The following is a 17793-nucleotide window of genomic DNA, read 5'->3' on the forward strand; positions in this document are numbered from 1 at the left end:
ATGACCTATCATCTGAGAAATACTTTGCCGTCATGGTGTCTTTTTCTTCCCCAATTTACCCTCCTTACTTGCTATTACCAGACCCTTTCATGGATAGAAATTTAACTAACTGCTGTCGATTTCAACTTAGAATGGAACAGACTTGATTGCCTATTTCGAAAGGGCAAGCTAGAAATCTAAATTTTATAAATTGATTGTATTGGAAGCAGTAGATCATGTAGAGACTTTGAAAAAGCTGTATTTAGTTGTGTTTGGGTCCATTAGTGATACACTTTAAAATTTGAATATTGGAAAACCAGGGAGTCAAAAAAGAAAGAGTCAAAGATTACAGCTCTATGCAAATATAGGATGAAGGATTTGTTGTTTGTTTTGTGCAGAGGGGCCAAGTATGACTTAAATTTGCTGTGATCATGAGTATGTTAACAAGTAATGTTGCTAGAATATCCTTTGTCTTTAAAGAGGCTAGAAAAATTATAGGAGTTTAAACTTAAAGCTGTTATGATTTGGGGTTGTAGAATATGATTTGGGGTTATAGGGCAAGGAAACTTTGTTTAAAGCACTTGTTGACATTAACTGGGAAAAAAATAATTAGACTCTGTGGTTAGCCCTGTGTTAGGAATCTGTGGCTAATGGAAAATCTCTCAACTGGGTCAGTACCCTCTTTACTATAGTAAATCAGTCTTATGAAAGCAGATGTTTGTGGAAGGGTGAGGTAAGTTAGGTCCTTGCTCTGCTTGATGCCTGTGGGGACAACATGGTGATCAGCTATAAGAGGTGCTTTAACCGTTCAGAATCATGTAGCTTGAGGGAATGCACATGATGGATTTGAGGCAAGTTCACAGCTCTTATTATCGCTGTTTAATATTGTTTAAATATCCTGGTGCTTTATAGCTTAAGATAATTCTTGTGGTCAATGGTACTTTCCGACTTCTAATTTGATTTAGTACAGCAGTGATAAATAGAAGAAAAATAATTCTCATTGCCTAATAATTGCTTATAATATTAATCAGTTCATAATCTCTTTTACATATGAGGAAGTGAGAATGACTGGAAGCCGTCTTTTAAAGCTGCCTACCACAAGTGGTTAAGGCTTTTCTGTCTCTTTTTATTGTAACTTTGAATTTGGTTTTTAGAGTTATTAACCCTTTAGGTTCTAGTGCCTTTTCTGAGCTATCTAGTATTGAAAGTCTCGTCATTATTTTTCACATTTTCATATGTAGTGAACTTTATCAATATATTTAATAAAATGAAACAATCCTTAAATGCAGAGGTGAAGTGAGTTAGGGTAATGTATATGGTATGAAAAAGAAAGGTCTTTATCTCACCCTAACACTACCCCCTCAACCTAACGTTCTTGCTCACTGTGCTTTATATACATATTACATGCTACATCATACTTTGTTTTTCTCTAAGCATATTGTTTGTCTTTCTGTCTCTATACATTTTTTATTGTGATTCCTTTTTCCCTCTATTTGAATACAATCCATCTTTACTGTGTAACTAATTCATACCTCCTTTGTGTCTACCAGTGTTATTTTTTTATGTACAACTTTTGACTCTTTTTGAACTGTTGCTTATTTGTGACATCTAGACTATGTTTTTATACCTTATTATATTAAAAATCATATGTAAATCTTGATTTGTCAGCTAAATTCTAATTCCTATGAAGGCAACAATTCTCTTCCATTCTTCATATATCCTTCATTTAATCCAGCACCAAGCACATAATAGCTCAATATTTATTATTAGTATAATTGTAGGTACAAAAAGCAGTGGAGTGTTTTCATTGCATTAGTGGTCTTGGAACCTAAATATGAATATTTTTTCTGATTTCCCTTGAGATTAAATTTTGACAATGAAAGAGGTATGCTCAAATAACAGACGTCTGTGTTCACACTATTATTGGAAGGGAGGTTCCATTAAAGGATGCTCAATTACCTGCAGATTCTTTGAATAGGAGCAAGGATCCATAATGTGATGATATAGGTTTTTAAATATTCTAGAACTCTGAAAAGTAATGTGTGTGTAAGGGTAGAAGGAAAACTGGCTTTCAATTACTGAAAAATCACAAACCAACACCCTAATGATTGTTGTTAATATATAAAATACAAATAATAGGACAATATTACTAGTTTTTATACTTGAGTTATATTATTCTGAAGAATGTTTTTCAAAAAATAAAAACAGTTGTTTTCTGCACACAGAAAGTTCAGAGGTCAATGTCAGGTAAACGGCAAAGCACAGTTCATTACAAATAAAGTTAAATTTGGTTTCTGTAATGCATTAGCTGTATGACTTTGGGCATATTACTTAAGGAACCGCTCTGAGCCTTAATTTCTTCACCAATAGAGACAGTAATAACCTCAAAAGATCAGCTTGAGGGCTAGAAAAGATAGATCATCTAATGCGCCAAGCACATTACCTGCTCTTCATAGGCGTCTAACCCATGCACATTGTGTTTTGCTACCTTTCTCCCCTTCTTCCTCATGTTAGTTATAGATGGTTTAATTCTAAACCTTACTTAAAATGTTGCCCTGATGCAGTATCATAGCACATTTTGATATCTGTAAGAAAATTATTTCTAATTCTAACAGTAATCCAATGGGAAACTAGACTTGGAAAAGGATGTTGTCAATAATGTGACATGAATATTTTTCAAAGAATTTGTGTGTTTTTTTGTTTCACTTCAAAGTAGTTTGAAAAAGTATTAAAAATATTTAATATTAAGCTTAAAAAATACATTAAGACTTTTTTGTTAGCTTGAGGTGTCATACAATTTTCTGAAATTAGTCAAAAGATCTCTCAGTGACAAAATAAACTTTTGCCACATTAACTAGGGAAATTGTATTTTAAATAAAATAGTTTTAACCAGGCCCTTTGAGGAATGGAGTTTTCTGACCAACAACCCCTTTTGTTTCTCCTCTTCACATAAGTGTTTGCAAGCATTATGATTCACTCTCATGCCTTAGAGAAATAAATGTATAGAATATAGGAACTTTGCAGACTGAGGATCTTTCATCATTCTAAATAATAGCTTTTATGGTGTGACAGTGACAGTGTGGATGATGGCCTTATAAGTAGGAGGAGATTAGGCTCTAAGTAATCACAGGGTGTATTATGAAAAGTGACCAGCCTCCACCATCCCCTCCTCCCATTCTCTAATCCCTGATCAGTTTTGCTTTAATTTTCGTGTCCTCACCTCTGAAAATGGAGTATAGAACATTTCCTAACAAGTTGAGAGTCTGGGTCTTAGAACTTAAAATTTATTAAAGGAGACTTCGGAGATTCTTTAGCCTAGCACCCTCATTTTATAGATTAAAAACCTCTGAGGCATAGGTTAATTGACTTGCTCAAGGATACTAAGCAGATTCACTAAAAGAAACAAAGATTTAGGTTTCCTCATTAAACTGACACTTTAACAGTGTCCCAAATTTTGGTGGTTATCTTTGATCTTCTTTGAAACAGGTAGATCGACACTTGAGAAAGCTGGATCAGGAACTGGCTAAGTTTAAAATGGAGCTGGAAGCTGATAATGCTGGAATTACAGAAATATTAGAGAGGCGTAAGTAAAATTTACAGTTTTCCATCAATATTGGACAATACATGTGCAAATCACTGAGAAGAGCTTGTCTCACAGAGGCTTTTGAAACCTGCCCTTCAGTGGATGCTGGCATCCAGGTCAGAGGGCTTGGACCCTAGCAGTTGGAAATGTTTGGATCATGGATACTGAGAGAGATAATATAGGATATCATCCACTCACTCTTTATGAAATAACATATTAAATCATTTTCTATCCACATATATTAGTAAGTTGAGTGGTAAGAACAAATTTAAAGAAACGTAACCATCGGGAGACAAATTAACCATCTTGCATTAAGTGTGTTGACTTTACTCTGCCTCTTTATACACTAAAGCTTTGAGGAAGGTTGTTAGTTTCTTAAGAATTATTTTATGGCTTTTCCTTAACTGCATATACTGAAAAAGATTCCATTGGTTTCATAACACTACCTCTTTTTCTTAAAGAAGTGTTTCCCTCTTTCCCTTATCAGCAAGAAACCATGTTAATATTTCTTTGCAAGGCTCTATTTGATCTCCTGCTGTAACTTACCCCTGTCACTTCTTTGGTGTGTCTTCCCAAAAATGGAAGCGTGAGCACTGTTTCCTTAACTAATTTAGCATTTCTTCCAACCTAAATAGGTAATGTACATAAAAGCAGTTAGTGTGGTACTTGGTGTAGAGTAGGCACTCACTGGATGTTAATTGAACCAAGTTAGTATTATGGCTAATTTCTGCTAGAATTTAATTAAAACTTTCAAACATATTTTTTCTTGATGCATTTCAACAGCAAGAATATATACCTGTTTCCACACACAGATGAAAGGTTTCTTTACAGTGCCAATCTATGTATCTCTCTATATACTCACTAGAAGTCAGCTAGGGAAGCCAATCACAAATCTGTCTTGGTATCTATAGTTGCATTTTTGTGTTCAAAAGTAGATGCATCACTTTAGATAATCATCTATTTATTTGTGATACTTTTCTTCTGGAGGAACCCTGTATAAGGATAATAAGTATTTTGAGACAAAATTAAAAATTCTGTAGCTGCTTTGATTTTTAAAAAATGCTGATGATAGCTGTGAGTAATGATACTTCATGCCTATTCAGTACTGCAGGAAGGTTAATAAAGCATCCTCTCTAAAGACACAGACATATGAAACAAAATTGGATCAAGTTATAAAAACTGCTCCACCCTGTGCCCTGCCATAATTTCATCTCAAGGGATCAAAAATAAACCCAGAAAAATTTATTTAGAGGTATTTTAAAGCTTGGTGTTACATATTCTATTCCTCACTTTTTGCAAACAAAATCCCTAACTTCTTTTAGGAAGTCTTTATTACCATAATGTCATTTTAATGATCAAATAATTTTTTTCATATAGTAATGTCCCCCATCACATAGAACTTTAGAATCTCCCATTAAAACGTCTTCAAGTCAGTAAAACTAGATTGACTCTTACCAGTAATGAGATTACAATGTCCATTCATCCATTTATATGCCACCCACTGTGGTGAATTCCCTAATTAGACACAAGTATTCCTTGAGCCATATTGTACTTAAGGTAAATATTGGGAAAGGGATAACTTATTGTTTAGAGAGAGGATATACTCAGTGTGGGATGGACAGTGATGATCCTCTAACATGTCTGGCTAAAATAATACAGGCATATGCCTCAGAACTTGCTAGTCCTCTGCTGGGTAAGGGAACTCATTGCCTGTAGTTGAGTGACATGTGAAGTTCTGCAGTGACATTTAATGGTGGTGTATCTCTGTGCCTCTCTTCTTTTAGGATCTTTGGAATTAGACACTCCTTCACAGCCAGTGAACAATCACCATGCTCATTCACATACTCCAGTGGAAAGTAAGTTTGGTGTAGTGCAGCTAAGTTTTAAAAACAATGAAAACCTTATTATATCACCTGTATGTTCTCTTTCTTTAACTCTACACAACCAATTGAGAAGTAAATCCCTTCTTTTTTTTTTTATTGCAAGTACTGGCGGACTTATCTTTTTCCTTGAGGAGAGCATAGGTGATTCGGAAATGAGTGTTCTGTTTTCTCTTAAATTTGTAGAGGGAGAATGTATAGTACTAATAGCATATATTCCCTTCATATACATACTTGATTCTCCTTAGGGAGCTAAGCATATATTCTAATAACATGTATTCCCTTCATACACATACCTGATTCTCCTTAGGGAGCTAAGCATATATTCTAATAGCATATATTCCCTTCATACACATACCTGATTCTCCTTACGAAGCTAAGCATATACTGTAATAGCGTATATTCCCTTCATGCACATACCTGATTCTCCTTAGGGAACTTTTCAGCTGAGCATTCTCCTTAGGGAGCTTTTCAACTGAGCCAAACAATAAACTATTTTGTAATAGGCCCTTTGTCTTTTTCATCCTTGCTTCTCCAGTGCTTAACCTAATGTTTGGCATATAATTAAGTCTGAATGGTTGGTAAGTCAGTGAGTGGATGAATTGTTAGTCAGATGACTGCTGGCTAGTTGATACAGTCAAAAAACGACTGTATCAGTGCTTCTTTTGACACATCAATTTGGTGGGAAAAGATAGTTGACTGAAAACTATTCTAAGTGGTAGATGATGTTTTGAAAACAAAGTTTCCCTCACATTGTATGTGAGCCCATGGTGTATCTTGGGTTATCTTTAATACTCCGCTACTGAAGTTTTTTAAGTGGTGGAGAAGTCTACTCTTAATAAACGTGTGACACAGAGTTCTGCTTGTCCTGCCTTCTGAGGAAACATCATGTTCTGTATTTTATGAGGAACCCAGATCATACTGTTTCCTGTTTCACGTTATAGCTGGATATAAGTATTATGCCTTGTCTATAGTTCTCTAAAGTTTAAAAACACATGAATTCTTTATTTATATTTAGAAAGGAAATATAATCCAACTTCTCACCATACGACAACAGATCATATTCCTGAAAAGAAGTTTAAATCTGAAGCTCTTCTATCCACCCTTACGTCAGATGCCTCTAAGGAAAATACACTAGGTAAGTTTATTTTCTTAAATATGATTGCTTTGTTTGTTTGTGTTGGAATAAGGAGAAATAAAATCTTTCAGGATTAATGAATCGTACAGTTTCTTTACCTGGTTAAAGTATACATATTGAGAAAGAAGAAAAAGGAAAACCAGATACATTATTCAGTTGACTTAATGTACAAGTGACATGACAGATTTTAATGATTTTATGTCTGTGTTGGGAAATAATGTAATTTAGACTCACTAACATTATGTTCTCTGCAACCGTTTTTATTTCTTTTTTACATCAACACAGGTTGTCGAAATAATAATTCCACAGCCTCTTCTAACAATGCCTACAATGTGAATTCCTCCCAACCTCTGGGATCCTATAACATTGGCTCGTTATCTACAGGAACTGGTGCAGGGGCAATTACCATGGCAGCTGCTCAAGCAGTTCAGGCAACAGCTCAGGTAAAAAGTAAAGGGTTTAGAGACAAAATGTTACATTTTGTCGGAATCATTGGAAACCTAATAGAAATAACTGGATGTGAACAAATAGTTTTCTAACATTGTATAGTTTCATTTTTAAGTCATGGTTTCATGGTATCTGATATTTTATTTAATGAAATAATACATAGGAATTACCTGATTGATAATGAAAACTGAAAAATAGGTTTATCATTTAGATAATATGCAGACCCTTCTCACAATAACTGCTCATGTTACCCATGTTCTTGACTGCAGTCCATAGCACGTGCTAGCATAGTTCTTTGTTCCTTCTACCAGTTCCACAGCTTCCTATGTGGCCTTGGACTTAGGTCATCTTGAGTTTGTTCACTTCTGTATAGTTTGTCGGTATTCCAAATTAAGAAGTCACCCATCACATAGTTTATATTCTAACTGTAAAATCTTATTTTAAATCTTTTCATAAAAAACGTTAGGCCAGGCTCAGTGACTCACACCTGTAATCCCAGCTCTTTGGGAGGCCGAGGCAGGTGGATCACTTGAGGTCAGGAGTTCAAAACTAGCCTGGTTAACATGGTGAAACCCCATCTCTACTAAAAATACAAAAAAATTAGCTGGGTGGGTGGTAGGTGCCTGTAATCCCAGCTACTCTGGAGGCTATGCAGGAGAATTGCTTGAACCTGAGAGGTGGAGGTTGCAGTGAGCCAAAATTGTGCCACTAGACTCCAGCCTAAGTGACAGATTGAAACTCCACCTCAAAAAAAAAAAAAGAAAAAAACACCCACTTAAAGGCCAGTGATGAAAATAATAGTTTAAACAATGTAAATTAATATTTGATAAACCAAAATGAAACTATAATTTGTAACACTTGAAAAAGAAAATCTACATATTTACATATATTGATGCTGTCAATGAATGTCTATTTAAGATGAAGGAGGGACGAAGAACATCAAGTTTAAAAGCCAGTTATGAAGCATTTAAGAATAATGACTTTCAGCTGGGAAAAGAATTTTCAATGGCCAGGGAAACAGTTGGCTATTCATCATCTTCGGCACTTATGACAACATTAACACAGAATGCCAGTTCATCAGCAGCCGACTCACGGAGTGGTCGAAAGAGCAAGTAAGTTTTATTGGTACAGTAGCCCTACCCCTTTACTGGGCGCTTGGTCTACTTGACACCTCAGCCAGGCCTCTCTCTGTTAAAGGCAGGATATAACGGCTTAAAATGAACCTTGCAGAGGTGGGGAGACATGCAGTTTTCATTTTATAGTGCCATACTTTGAAGGTGTCAAGTCTTTAAAAAGTGTTAGAGTTGTTTTTAAGTTTTCTAGAGTCTTAAATTGAGTCTGTTAATAGATGACTTCCATTTATCTTCTTTTATTCATTAAGATAAATCATTTTATGGAACTGCTTTTCATTTATTACCCTTTATTTTGCCATGTATGTCAAGGTAAATTAATGCAAAGCAAATTATATACTGGTGATTTTTTTTTTTTTTAAACAAGATTGTTCATTTTGATGAACAGTAAGCAAAGCATCTTAATTCTTAGTCTTGGGCCCCAAAAATGAATGGTATGAAAATATCCCTAGATTTTGTATATGAGACTTGGGATAATTTTATAAGCTTTGAATATGAAAACGTAATAGCATTTATCACTGTCAATCCCAGGTAACTGAATATCCTGGATGTTTACACATAATGAAAGTTCAAATGCTAGGCCAAAATAATTAGTTACCTAGTAGTTATATTTTCTGTATTTTTAAATATGTTATATTTTTTGTGAATTAATCCCTAAATGAATGATCAATATGAAATAACCACAACAGAAATGTCAAACATCTTAAAAATTAATTCATCTTAATGGTGCAAGTTTAATATAATTTCTTATGATAAAGTTCTATACTTGTAGAATTAAAATAGCATATGGCTTAGCAATAAATTACTTGTGAATTTTCAGTCTTGGTTCCCTGCCATACTTGTGGTAGGTATTCACCCATCAATTGATGGTTATAACCACTTTTATCAAATGGTTTTGTGTATATGTGCTTTAGGTTTTGATGAAGGGTATTCAGTTTACTTAAAAATACGAATAATGTCTGTAAAGTAGCCAAAATTTATATTAATTCTTCAAAGTACTACCTATAATTTAAGTCATTGGTAAATCTAGATTACTTTAGCTTAGACTTTAATTTATACATTTGATGTCATTTCATTTTATACTATTTATTACAGAGTTATTCTCTGGTAACTTCTGGATGGTGAGCAAATAAAACTTATACTATTTTTTTCAGAAACAACAACAAGTCTTCAAGCCAACAGTCATCATCTTCCTCCTCCTCTTCTTCTTTATCATCGTGTTCTTCATCATCAACTGTTGTACAAGAGATCTCTCAACAAACAACTGTAGTGCCAGAATCTGATTCAAACAGTCAGGTTGATTGGACTTATGACCCAAATGAACCTCGATACTGCATTTGTAATCAGGTAAAAGTCTGGTATATGTCTATAAAAGTATAATCTGAATAAACTGGAAGAAAGAGAACTGTTTCATTTTTAAGCATTTTTTAAAACTCACTTAAAATACCCCTGCTTTGTTTGTATACTTTTCTCTCCCTTCTTACAAAAGTGACATTTGCTGTAAATACTGAGTATAAAGAAAAATGTTACCCATAATCCTAGCCCTCAGATACAACCTGTAACTAAACATTTTTGATGTACCACTACCATATACCTCACGTGCACATTGGCTGCCTTAATAAAATTCAACAGACTGGGTAGCTTAAACAACAGAAAATTATTTTCTCACAGGTATGAAGGCTGGGAAGTCCAAGATCAAGGTGTCCACTGACTCAGTTCTGGAGGAGGGCTCTCTTCCTAGATGCAGACTGCTGCCTTCTCACTGGGTCCTCACATGATAGAGGGAGAAAAAGTATGCTGTGGTGTCTCTTCTTATAAGGGCACCAGCCTTTTCAGAGTAGGACTCCACTCTATGACTTCGTTTAACCTTTACCACCTCCTCACAGGCCCTGTGTCCAATTGCAGTCACGTTGGGGGTTAGGGCTTCAACATATGAATTTTGAGACATAAGTATGCATTTCATAACACATATATATGCATATAATGCATACACGTGTGTGTATGTAAGTTTGTCAGTAGGAACCACAGTGTATACCTTCTTGTTACTGGCTTTTTTCTCTAAATCAGGTATACCAAACATTATTTTAAAGAAAAATCTTTAAAATCTTCACATAGTTATCTCTTATACCATCCACTATAGTTTTTTTTAACCTATTTCTAGCTATAGTGGTTTTAATTTGTTTGAAATTAGGGATAATATTACGATAGGCATTTTAAAAATGTAATCCATTTTATACATCTGATTTTTTTGATAATCTTTTAGCAATAAAACTAGGCATAAATATTTGACAGACTACCAAAATATATTTTCTAGAAATTTATTACCAAAAATTAATGAACATACCTGTTTACTAAACACTGTCCAACAGCTGGATATTATTTTCTTTTAAAAACTAAGTACCAATTTGATAGTTTTATGTCACAATTGTTTTAAATACACTAATATTAGAGTTGGACATCTTTTGACCATTTTTGTTTTTTACATTATGAATTGACATCTAATAGTGTTGGCTGATTTTTCTATTGTTTTTATTATGTGCTTTAAATATTTGCTTGATTTAGTTATTTTTAATAATTCTAAAATTTTGATATTTTGTAGTTATGACTTAATCTTTTTTTTTATGCAGCAAGCCATGGATTATATACTTAGAAGGGCTTTCTCTTTGGCTCTTCTTTCCATAAAAATTTATCTTGTATAATATTTTCTCCTAATTTTTATGTCATTTTGTCTAGTTCTTTGCATGCTTCAGTTTCTTCACATTTAAGTCTTAGTCTATCAGCAGATTATTTTGTCTAACAGTGTGAGTTACCAATCCGATTTTTAAAAATTTTAACAATTTGTTAGCTGTTCTACTATCACCTGATAAACATTTTTCAGCACAGATGATTAAGGAAAGCATATCCTGTATTCTCACAACAAAAATAGATTACTTGCAAAAGAACAAAATCAGAGTGAACCTAGAGTTTTCCTCTGTAACACTAAAAAACTAGAAGGTGATGAAATATTTCTGTAGAGCTTTTAGGGAAAAATTAAGAGCCCCCCAAAAACTTGATATTCAAAGAAGTTATTTCTATGCATAGGACCATGTAAATATATTTTCACTTATGCAGAGAATCAGAAGGTATGCCATCTAGTTAATCCTGTCTGAAAAATTATTCAGTCTACTGAGAACTTCAGCGAACTCAACAATTAGCAAGTTACACCCTAAAGTGCTGGTGATGAATAGCAAAAGCAAAATGAGAAAGGACATAAAATAGAGAAGTATAGAAGTTTCAAGGAAGTGGACTATTAATTGCAAAAATATAAATGACCTAATGTGACCCAAGAAGTAAAAACTTTCAGTAAGTAAATAATCAAGAAAGAAACTGAAAATTTTTACAGTAAGAACTACCCAGAAAGATGACTCCTTCATCCAGGTGATTTATATGGCAAGTTCTTCCAGACTTCTGAAGGGCAGATAATTTCTTGTGCATTTCTTCCCACCCTTGCCCCATGCTGCCCAAAAGAATATTTCAGGAAAAAACTAATTATACCTTGATTCTCAGTGTAATTGTATATTCAGTGTATTTCCCTCTATTTTCCAGCAGTATCATAAACAGTTAATTGGGATTTAGGTGTTTGTTACATAGTCATAATAAAGATATTTAATTTTTTTTTTAACTAGGTATCTTATGGTGAGATGGTGGGATGTGATAACCAAGATGTAAGTATTAAATTTTTCTATTTAGGAATGAAAAGAATCACAGGTTGTCATTACTTGAATATTTGTCTTATATGCTATATGGCTTGGTTTAAGAAAACAGGTTTGCAGGTATATTAATTATGTTGTGCTAATGCTAGAATATTCCTCTTCAAAATAGGGTAATGTCCCTTATGTGTTCCCTATTTTAATTTTTAAAGCTAATTTTATGGTTTTCTGTGCAGATGGTTTGTCTCAGAAGTGTTATGTTGTATGAAAATTATAAATATCCTCCTTTCCCTTTGCTAAAAAATACTGTGTTTACTAGAATCCGGTTCATTTATCACATTGAAGAAATGGAATTTTAAAACAATTCATTCTTTCAGGCTGCACCGTGCTAAAGTGAAGGGTGGGATAATTGAGGATCTACTGTGAGATTATCTTCCTCTCATGAGTATAATATTTTTTACTGTACTGTGCAGGTGTCAGCTGATAAGAGCTACCTCTGATCTAAAAAGTAAAGGAAATTTGAAAGGAAGGAATTCCTGGTTTTTAGGAGACTTAATTTTAGTTAGAGATACGTATTTTTATTCAATACTGAGAATATTGTTGTCTAGTAGTTTTGACTCCCTTCTTATTTAGTAGTGACAGGATCCTAAGATTAACAAGAGTTTTAAATTTGTAAAACAATCTGAAGATTGAGGGGGTTGGCTAGGTGCATTAAAATGTGTACTTTTCCTAGACCTGATAGGGTCACGGCAACATGCTCACATAGATGGAGACAGACCCTCCTTCTATTTCCCTATGTAGAATCCCTTGTAGGCTGTTTGTGGTAATTGCAAAAACAGTATTGCCCAACCATTTCAAGAATATCACTGTAAATTCTTCTGGCACAGTTAGTGAAAATGATGAATGAGATTTCTGTGAGTACCAGCATCATGCTTCTCTGATTCTTCTTATTCCCAGTTGTGCTCTTTAGAGTGCTAAGACTTTCCATGAAAGAGTTTTCTGCTTAATATGTTTCAAAGAGGAATACTTTTTCCCTACATTTCTAGGAATAGAAACACTCAGGTAGGAAATCCAGGGAGTAAGACATAAATTAATGTATTTAATTACAATCAGCTTATTCTGCTTTATGAGACAGCAAATAAGGCTATTAAATAAAATCTTAAGATATGTTTACTTTCTACATAGAAGACTCACCTCACTTCTTTTTGCCCTTGAAAGTTGAAAATTAGTGAATTTTCATTCATTAGGATGATGGGCCTAGATTACATGGACCTCAGGATTCTTGAAGATGCATAATTTTTTGTGCCTTCATTTCTTCATTCCTGAAGCTTATCATTTAGTCTAAATGATGTCTAAATAATCTAGCTCTAAAAATTCTGATGTTACGCATCCAATTATTGTTAAATTAAATGGATTATTCAGTCTCCTGAGCATATTATTAATATACTCTCTTGCCTTCAGAAGTACTGAAAACTTGTTTTTTTGCAATTTTGCCTCTAGTGCCCTATAGAGTGGTTCCATTATGGCTGCGTTGGATTGACAGAGGCACCAAAAGGCAAATGGTACTGTCCACAGTGCACTGCTGCAATGAAGAGAAGAGGCAGCAGACACAAATAAAGGTGGTCCTTTTGTTTGAGGAAGAAATAAACTTCAGCTGAACATTTTATATAGGACTTTAAAAAGAAGGGAAGAGAAAGAGGAAACAATGCATTTCCAGGCAACCACTTAAAGGATTTACATAGACAATCCTATAAGATCTTGAACTTGAATTTTATGGGTTGTATTTTAATAATGTAAGTAAATTATTTATGCACTCCTGGTGTGCTATGAATATTATTCCAGTTAGCCTTGGATTATTTCAGTGGCCAACATATGCAGACATTTGTACTCCTCAACCATTTTCTCAAAGTAATGGGCATTCTATGATTTAGACTTCAAGGAATTCCAATGATGAAGATTTTAAGGAAAATATTTTATATTCAACAGGTATATTCTGCTGCATGTACTGTACTCCAGAGCTGTTATGTAACACTGTATATAAATGGTTGCAAAAAAAAAAAAAAAAAAGTCAGTGCTTCTAAAAAGAATTTAAGATAATGGTTTTTAAAATGCCTTTATAATAAGCTTTGTTTCTTTGTGAAACTAATTCAGCAGGCTGAAGGAAATGGTTCATGTGATAAAGTGGGCTGGTATCCTCTAGAGTACCTGGGTACATAAACAGAAACTCCTGTAGGTAAAAAGTAATTTGTGCCATTAGTCTTTCTATGTTTCTGCATCCAGATAGAGTGCAGTTCATGAGGGAGGGGGTGGGGGACTGAAGGGGCAAGGGCGTTAAAGTGATACATTTTTATACCAAATGTGTTTATTTTTTTGTGCAAGTAATCCTTAAAATTGCAATTGTATTAGGTGTTAAAATAAAGTTTTTAAAAAATTACTTGTATTTATACTTTACATACTTAATAATGAAAATTTCTGAATTCCAATTAACTCTCAACTTCCATAATCTAAAAAGAATCAGAGGCCCAGGGCACAGAATACTGTGTAATCTGTGATGTCTTTAATAATGTTTAGAATTTGTGATATGAGAATACAGGAAAGATATTTTTAATGTAAATTTGAAATGCCAATGTATTTTTTTTTTAGAACATCTTCTGGCTTTTCCCTCAGTCTAAAAGACATGAAAGAAGTGTAAGTACAGCAGTTAAAATGAAAATAATGGTTATGGGTGTTTTGACTGGAGGCAATGTATCCAAATAGAGTGGAGAGATCCCCCCGGTTGAGAGCTTCAAATTCAGCTATTTTCGATTCTGCCACTTACTGATACGACAGTTAATTCAAATTTTGTATTGCTCTGGGCTTACTGCACCAGGGTGATACCGACTACAGTATAGGTCTTATTCTATAGGTGCTATTAAAATTATAAATTTGCATAGTGGAGGTTTTATTTAAAGTATAATATTGAGTCTGGTCTATAGAAAAATCTTTAACTTTTAAGATACTTAATACATCATATATCTTTTATATTGAAACATACGGGGTTCCATCAGATTTCTGCTTTAATTAAACCACTTACGAGCTTCTTAGAACTTACTCAGATAACAGTGTAAAATCTATGCAGTGCTACCCAAAGGGTGTGAAGTAGATAGGGGATTTCAAAGGTCTCTTCCACCTTTGAGATCCCATGATTCCGAGCTGCCACAGTCTGATTATACAACTCTGCCAGCCCCTAAACAAGTTAGGTTCATTTGTGGGTACTCATGATTTCATACTATCATGATTATCACCATTTCATGATACTCAATATTTTGAGATTTTATAACCCTTTAAGAAGTGATAAATAATGTAGTATTCAATTTGTTTATCAACGTATATTGCCTGGAAATACTCACATGTATCATTTACATCCTCTATATATTGTGACTATTCCAACCTCATTCATTTTATAGAATTGGTCAAAAGAAAAAGCCTTATGTACAGCCTTATTTGAAAAGAAAGTTCTTTGTCTGAGTCGGGAACATCCTGTTTTCCAGCTCCTACATCCCCTTTCAGTGTGTGAATTCCACTCCTTACCAAATCACTTAGAAAACACTTTGACAAGTTTTAAACTCAAACACTGAATATTTTATGAAGCATGTATAAAGAAAGAAACCAAAATTTGGTGCAGGTATTTAGTAATGGGTAGAACCTGTTAATATCTGAATCATATATAATGGGCCCAAACATGGAACTACCTCATCGCCCCCCAAAAAATGTGGCCAACTATTAATATTCTTTGTGACATTTACACCAAGCGGCAAAGTAAGTATTTCTGGTATTATAAAGTAAACATTCAAATTCTCTGTTGTGCAAAACTCATGTAACAGTTGGTGGGACAAAATATCCAAATGTGAGTTCAGAGTTCGTAGGTGGTGAAAACTGAGGCCTTACTGCTGTGGAGTGTATATCAAAATGTTCATGGTGACACATTTGAAGCAATAAATGGCTTAATTAAATGCCAAAATGAGGCTGAGTGTTTGATCAGCATACAATCATTCTTTCCTAGGGCAGTTTATATTTTTTTGCTCTCTTCTCCTTTAAAGCAAATTCCACGTTTTAGGTTTTTAACCATTTTAAGTTTGTGCAGTGTTAGTGCCCTTTGTCCTTAGACTTTAGAAATGGTCTTATTGACCTAATTAATTATTTTAATCTTGTGCAAATAAATGTCTAACAAACGTGGGTTATAAAGGGGTAAGAGGCCGGGCGTGGTGGCTCACGCCTGTAATCCCAGCACTTTGGGAGGCCAAGGCGGGTGGATCACGAGGTCAGGAGATCGAGACCATCCTGGCTAACACGGTGAAACCCTGTCTCTACTAAAAATACCAAAAATTAGCCGGGCGTGGTGGCGGGCACCTGCAGCCCCAGCTACTCAGGAGGCTGAGGCAGGAAAATGGCGTGAACCCGGGAGATGGAGCTTGCAGTGAGCCAAGATCATGCCACTGCACTCCAGCCTGGGTGACAGAGCGAGACTCTGTCTCAAAAAATAAAAAACAAAAAAATTAAAAAAAAAAAGGGGTAAGATACTCTTCAATGTGTAGACATTGCAGTGGTTTCCCCCTCAGCTCTCACAGATAAAAATACATTTAGTTTTTAGCAGATGGGTTTTAAGAGAAAAAAAGACCCTCAACAATATTATTTAACTTTACAAATGTTAAGCACCTAGATGCTGAGAATATACATACAAAGGTATTATATGTATGTGGGGGGAGTTGGTGGGGCAGACATGTTAAATGTGATATCTTGATAGATGCTATAATGGATATACAAAGCACTGGGAGAACGCTGGGAAGCAGGGAAATTGATTACTGAAATAATCAAGAAGACTTAACAAAGCAGCTATCATTTGAACTGCGTCCTAAAGACAGATGTAGTAGAGATGGCGTTCAAGGCAGAAGAGACTCTTCAAGGCCGCATGCATTCTGGAACTTAAGGCAGTCTGGAAAGAGTGGCCATGAGGCAGGTAGACAGTGTCAGGGAAAGAAGCCAAAAGACAGCAAGAGTCTATTCATGAAGAGCAGGAATTGTTTGTCATAGGAGTCTAGGGTAACATTTACGTATTGTTGTTTAACTATAGTTATGATTATTTTAACAGTTCAATGAAATCACTGATTTAAGTATGTTCCCTTATTAAGATTATAAAGTAGGGATGACTTAAAATTAGTCTGTAAGTTGGAAAATGTTAAATTTAGGTGGATCTTTCCCTTGATTTTTGAAAGACAAATTAAAATTGCTAGTCAAGATTTTTAGATTTCCTTACTTAGATAATAAAATCAAAACTGCTGAACCAGTTAATAGTTTCTGATCCAGGATCTTAATATTCATGATCTGATTCTGCTACAGAGAAATAAAGTTTAAAGTGATTTAAAGATGAGCTAACTTCAGGTTTCTGGGTTTTTTGAGTGAGGGTCTCACTCTGTCACCAAGGTTGGAGTGCAGTGACACAATTATAGCTCACTGCTGCCTCTACTTCCTGGGCTCAAGCGATCCTCCTGCCTCAGCCTCCCAAGTAGCTGTGATGACAGGCATGCACCACCAATGCCTGGCCAATTTTTATATTTTTTGTGGAGACAGGTTCTCAGTTGCCCAGGCTAGTCTTGAACTCCTGGCCTTAAGTGTGTGTGCCCAGGCTAGTCTTGAACTCCTGGCCTTAACTTTTTTGTTTTTTTATTGTTGTTGTTGGTTGGTTGGTTGGTTTTTGAGGTGGAGTCTCGCTCTGTTGCCCAGGCTGGAGTACAGTGGCATGATCCTGGCTCACTGCAACCTCCGCCTCCCAGGGTCAAGCAATTCTCCTGCCTCAGTCTCCTGAGTATCTGGGATTACAGGCATGCGCCACCATGCCCAGCTAATTTTTGTATTTTCAGTAGAGACAAGGTTTCACCATGCTGGCCAGGCTGGTCTTGAACTCCTGACC

General features: G+C 34.9%; 1 protein-coding gene across 1 annotated transcript in view; it reads left to right on the forward strand.

Annotated features, from left to right (window-relative positions):
- ING3 (inhibitor of growth family, member 3) overlaps positions 1 to 14280 on the forward strand; it is a 28506-nt gene extending 14226 nt beyond the window's left edge. The window contains exons 5-12 of the mRNA XM_011937387.1: positions 3466 to 3562; positions 5347 to 5418; positions 6461 to 6580; positions 6866 to 7023; positions 7946 to 8139; positions 9312 to 9504; positions 11823 to 11861; positions 13347 to 14280. Coding sequence (XP_011792777.1) covers positions 3466 to 3562; positions 5347 to 5418; positions 6461 to 6580; positions 6866 to 7023; positions 7946 to 8139; positions 9312 to 9504; positions 11823 to 11861; positions 13347 to 13463 — 990 coding nt within the window. The 3' untranslated portion in view covers positions 13464 to 14280. The remainder of the gene's footprint in view (positions 1 to 3465; positions 3563 to 5346; positions 5419 to 6460; positions 6581 to 6865; positions 7024 to 7945; positions 8140 to 9311; positions 9505 to 11822; positions 11862 to 13346) is intronic.
- Positions 14281 to 17793: the final 3513 nt, after the last annotated feature.

The sequence above is a fragment of the Colobus angolensis genome, unplaced genomic scaffold (assembly GCF_000951035.1).
Source record: "Colobus angolensis palliatus isolate OR3802 unplaced genomic scaffold, Cang.pa_1.0 Scaffold163, whole genome shotgun sequence".
Classification (NCBI taxonomy): Eukaryota; Metazoa; Chordata; class Mammalia; order Primates; family Cercopithecidae; genus Colobus; species Colobus angolensis.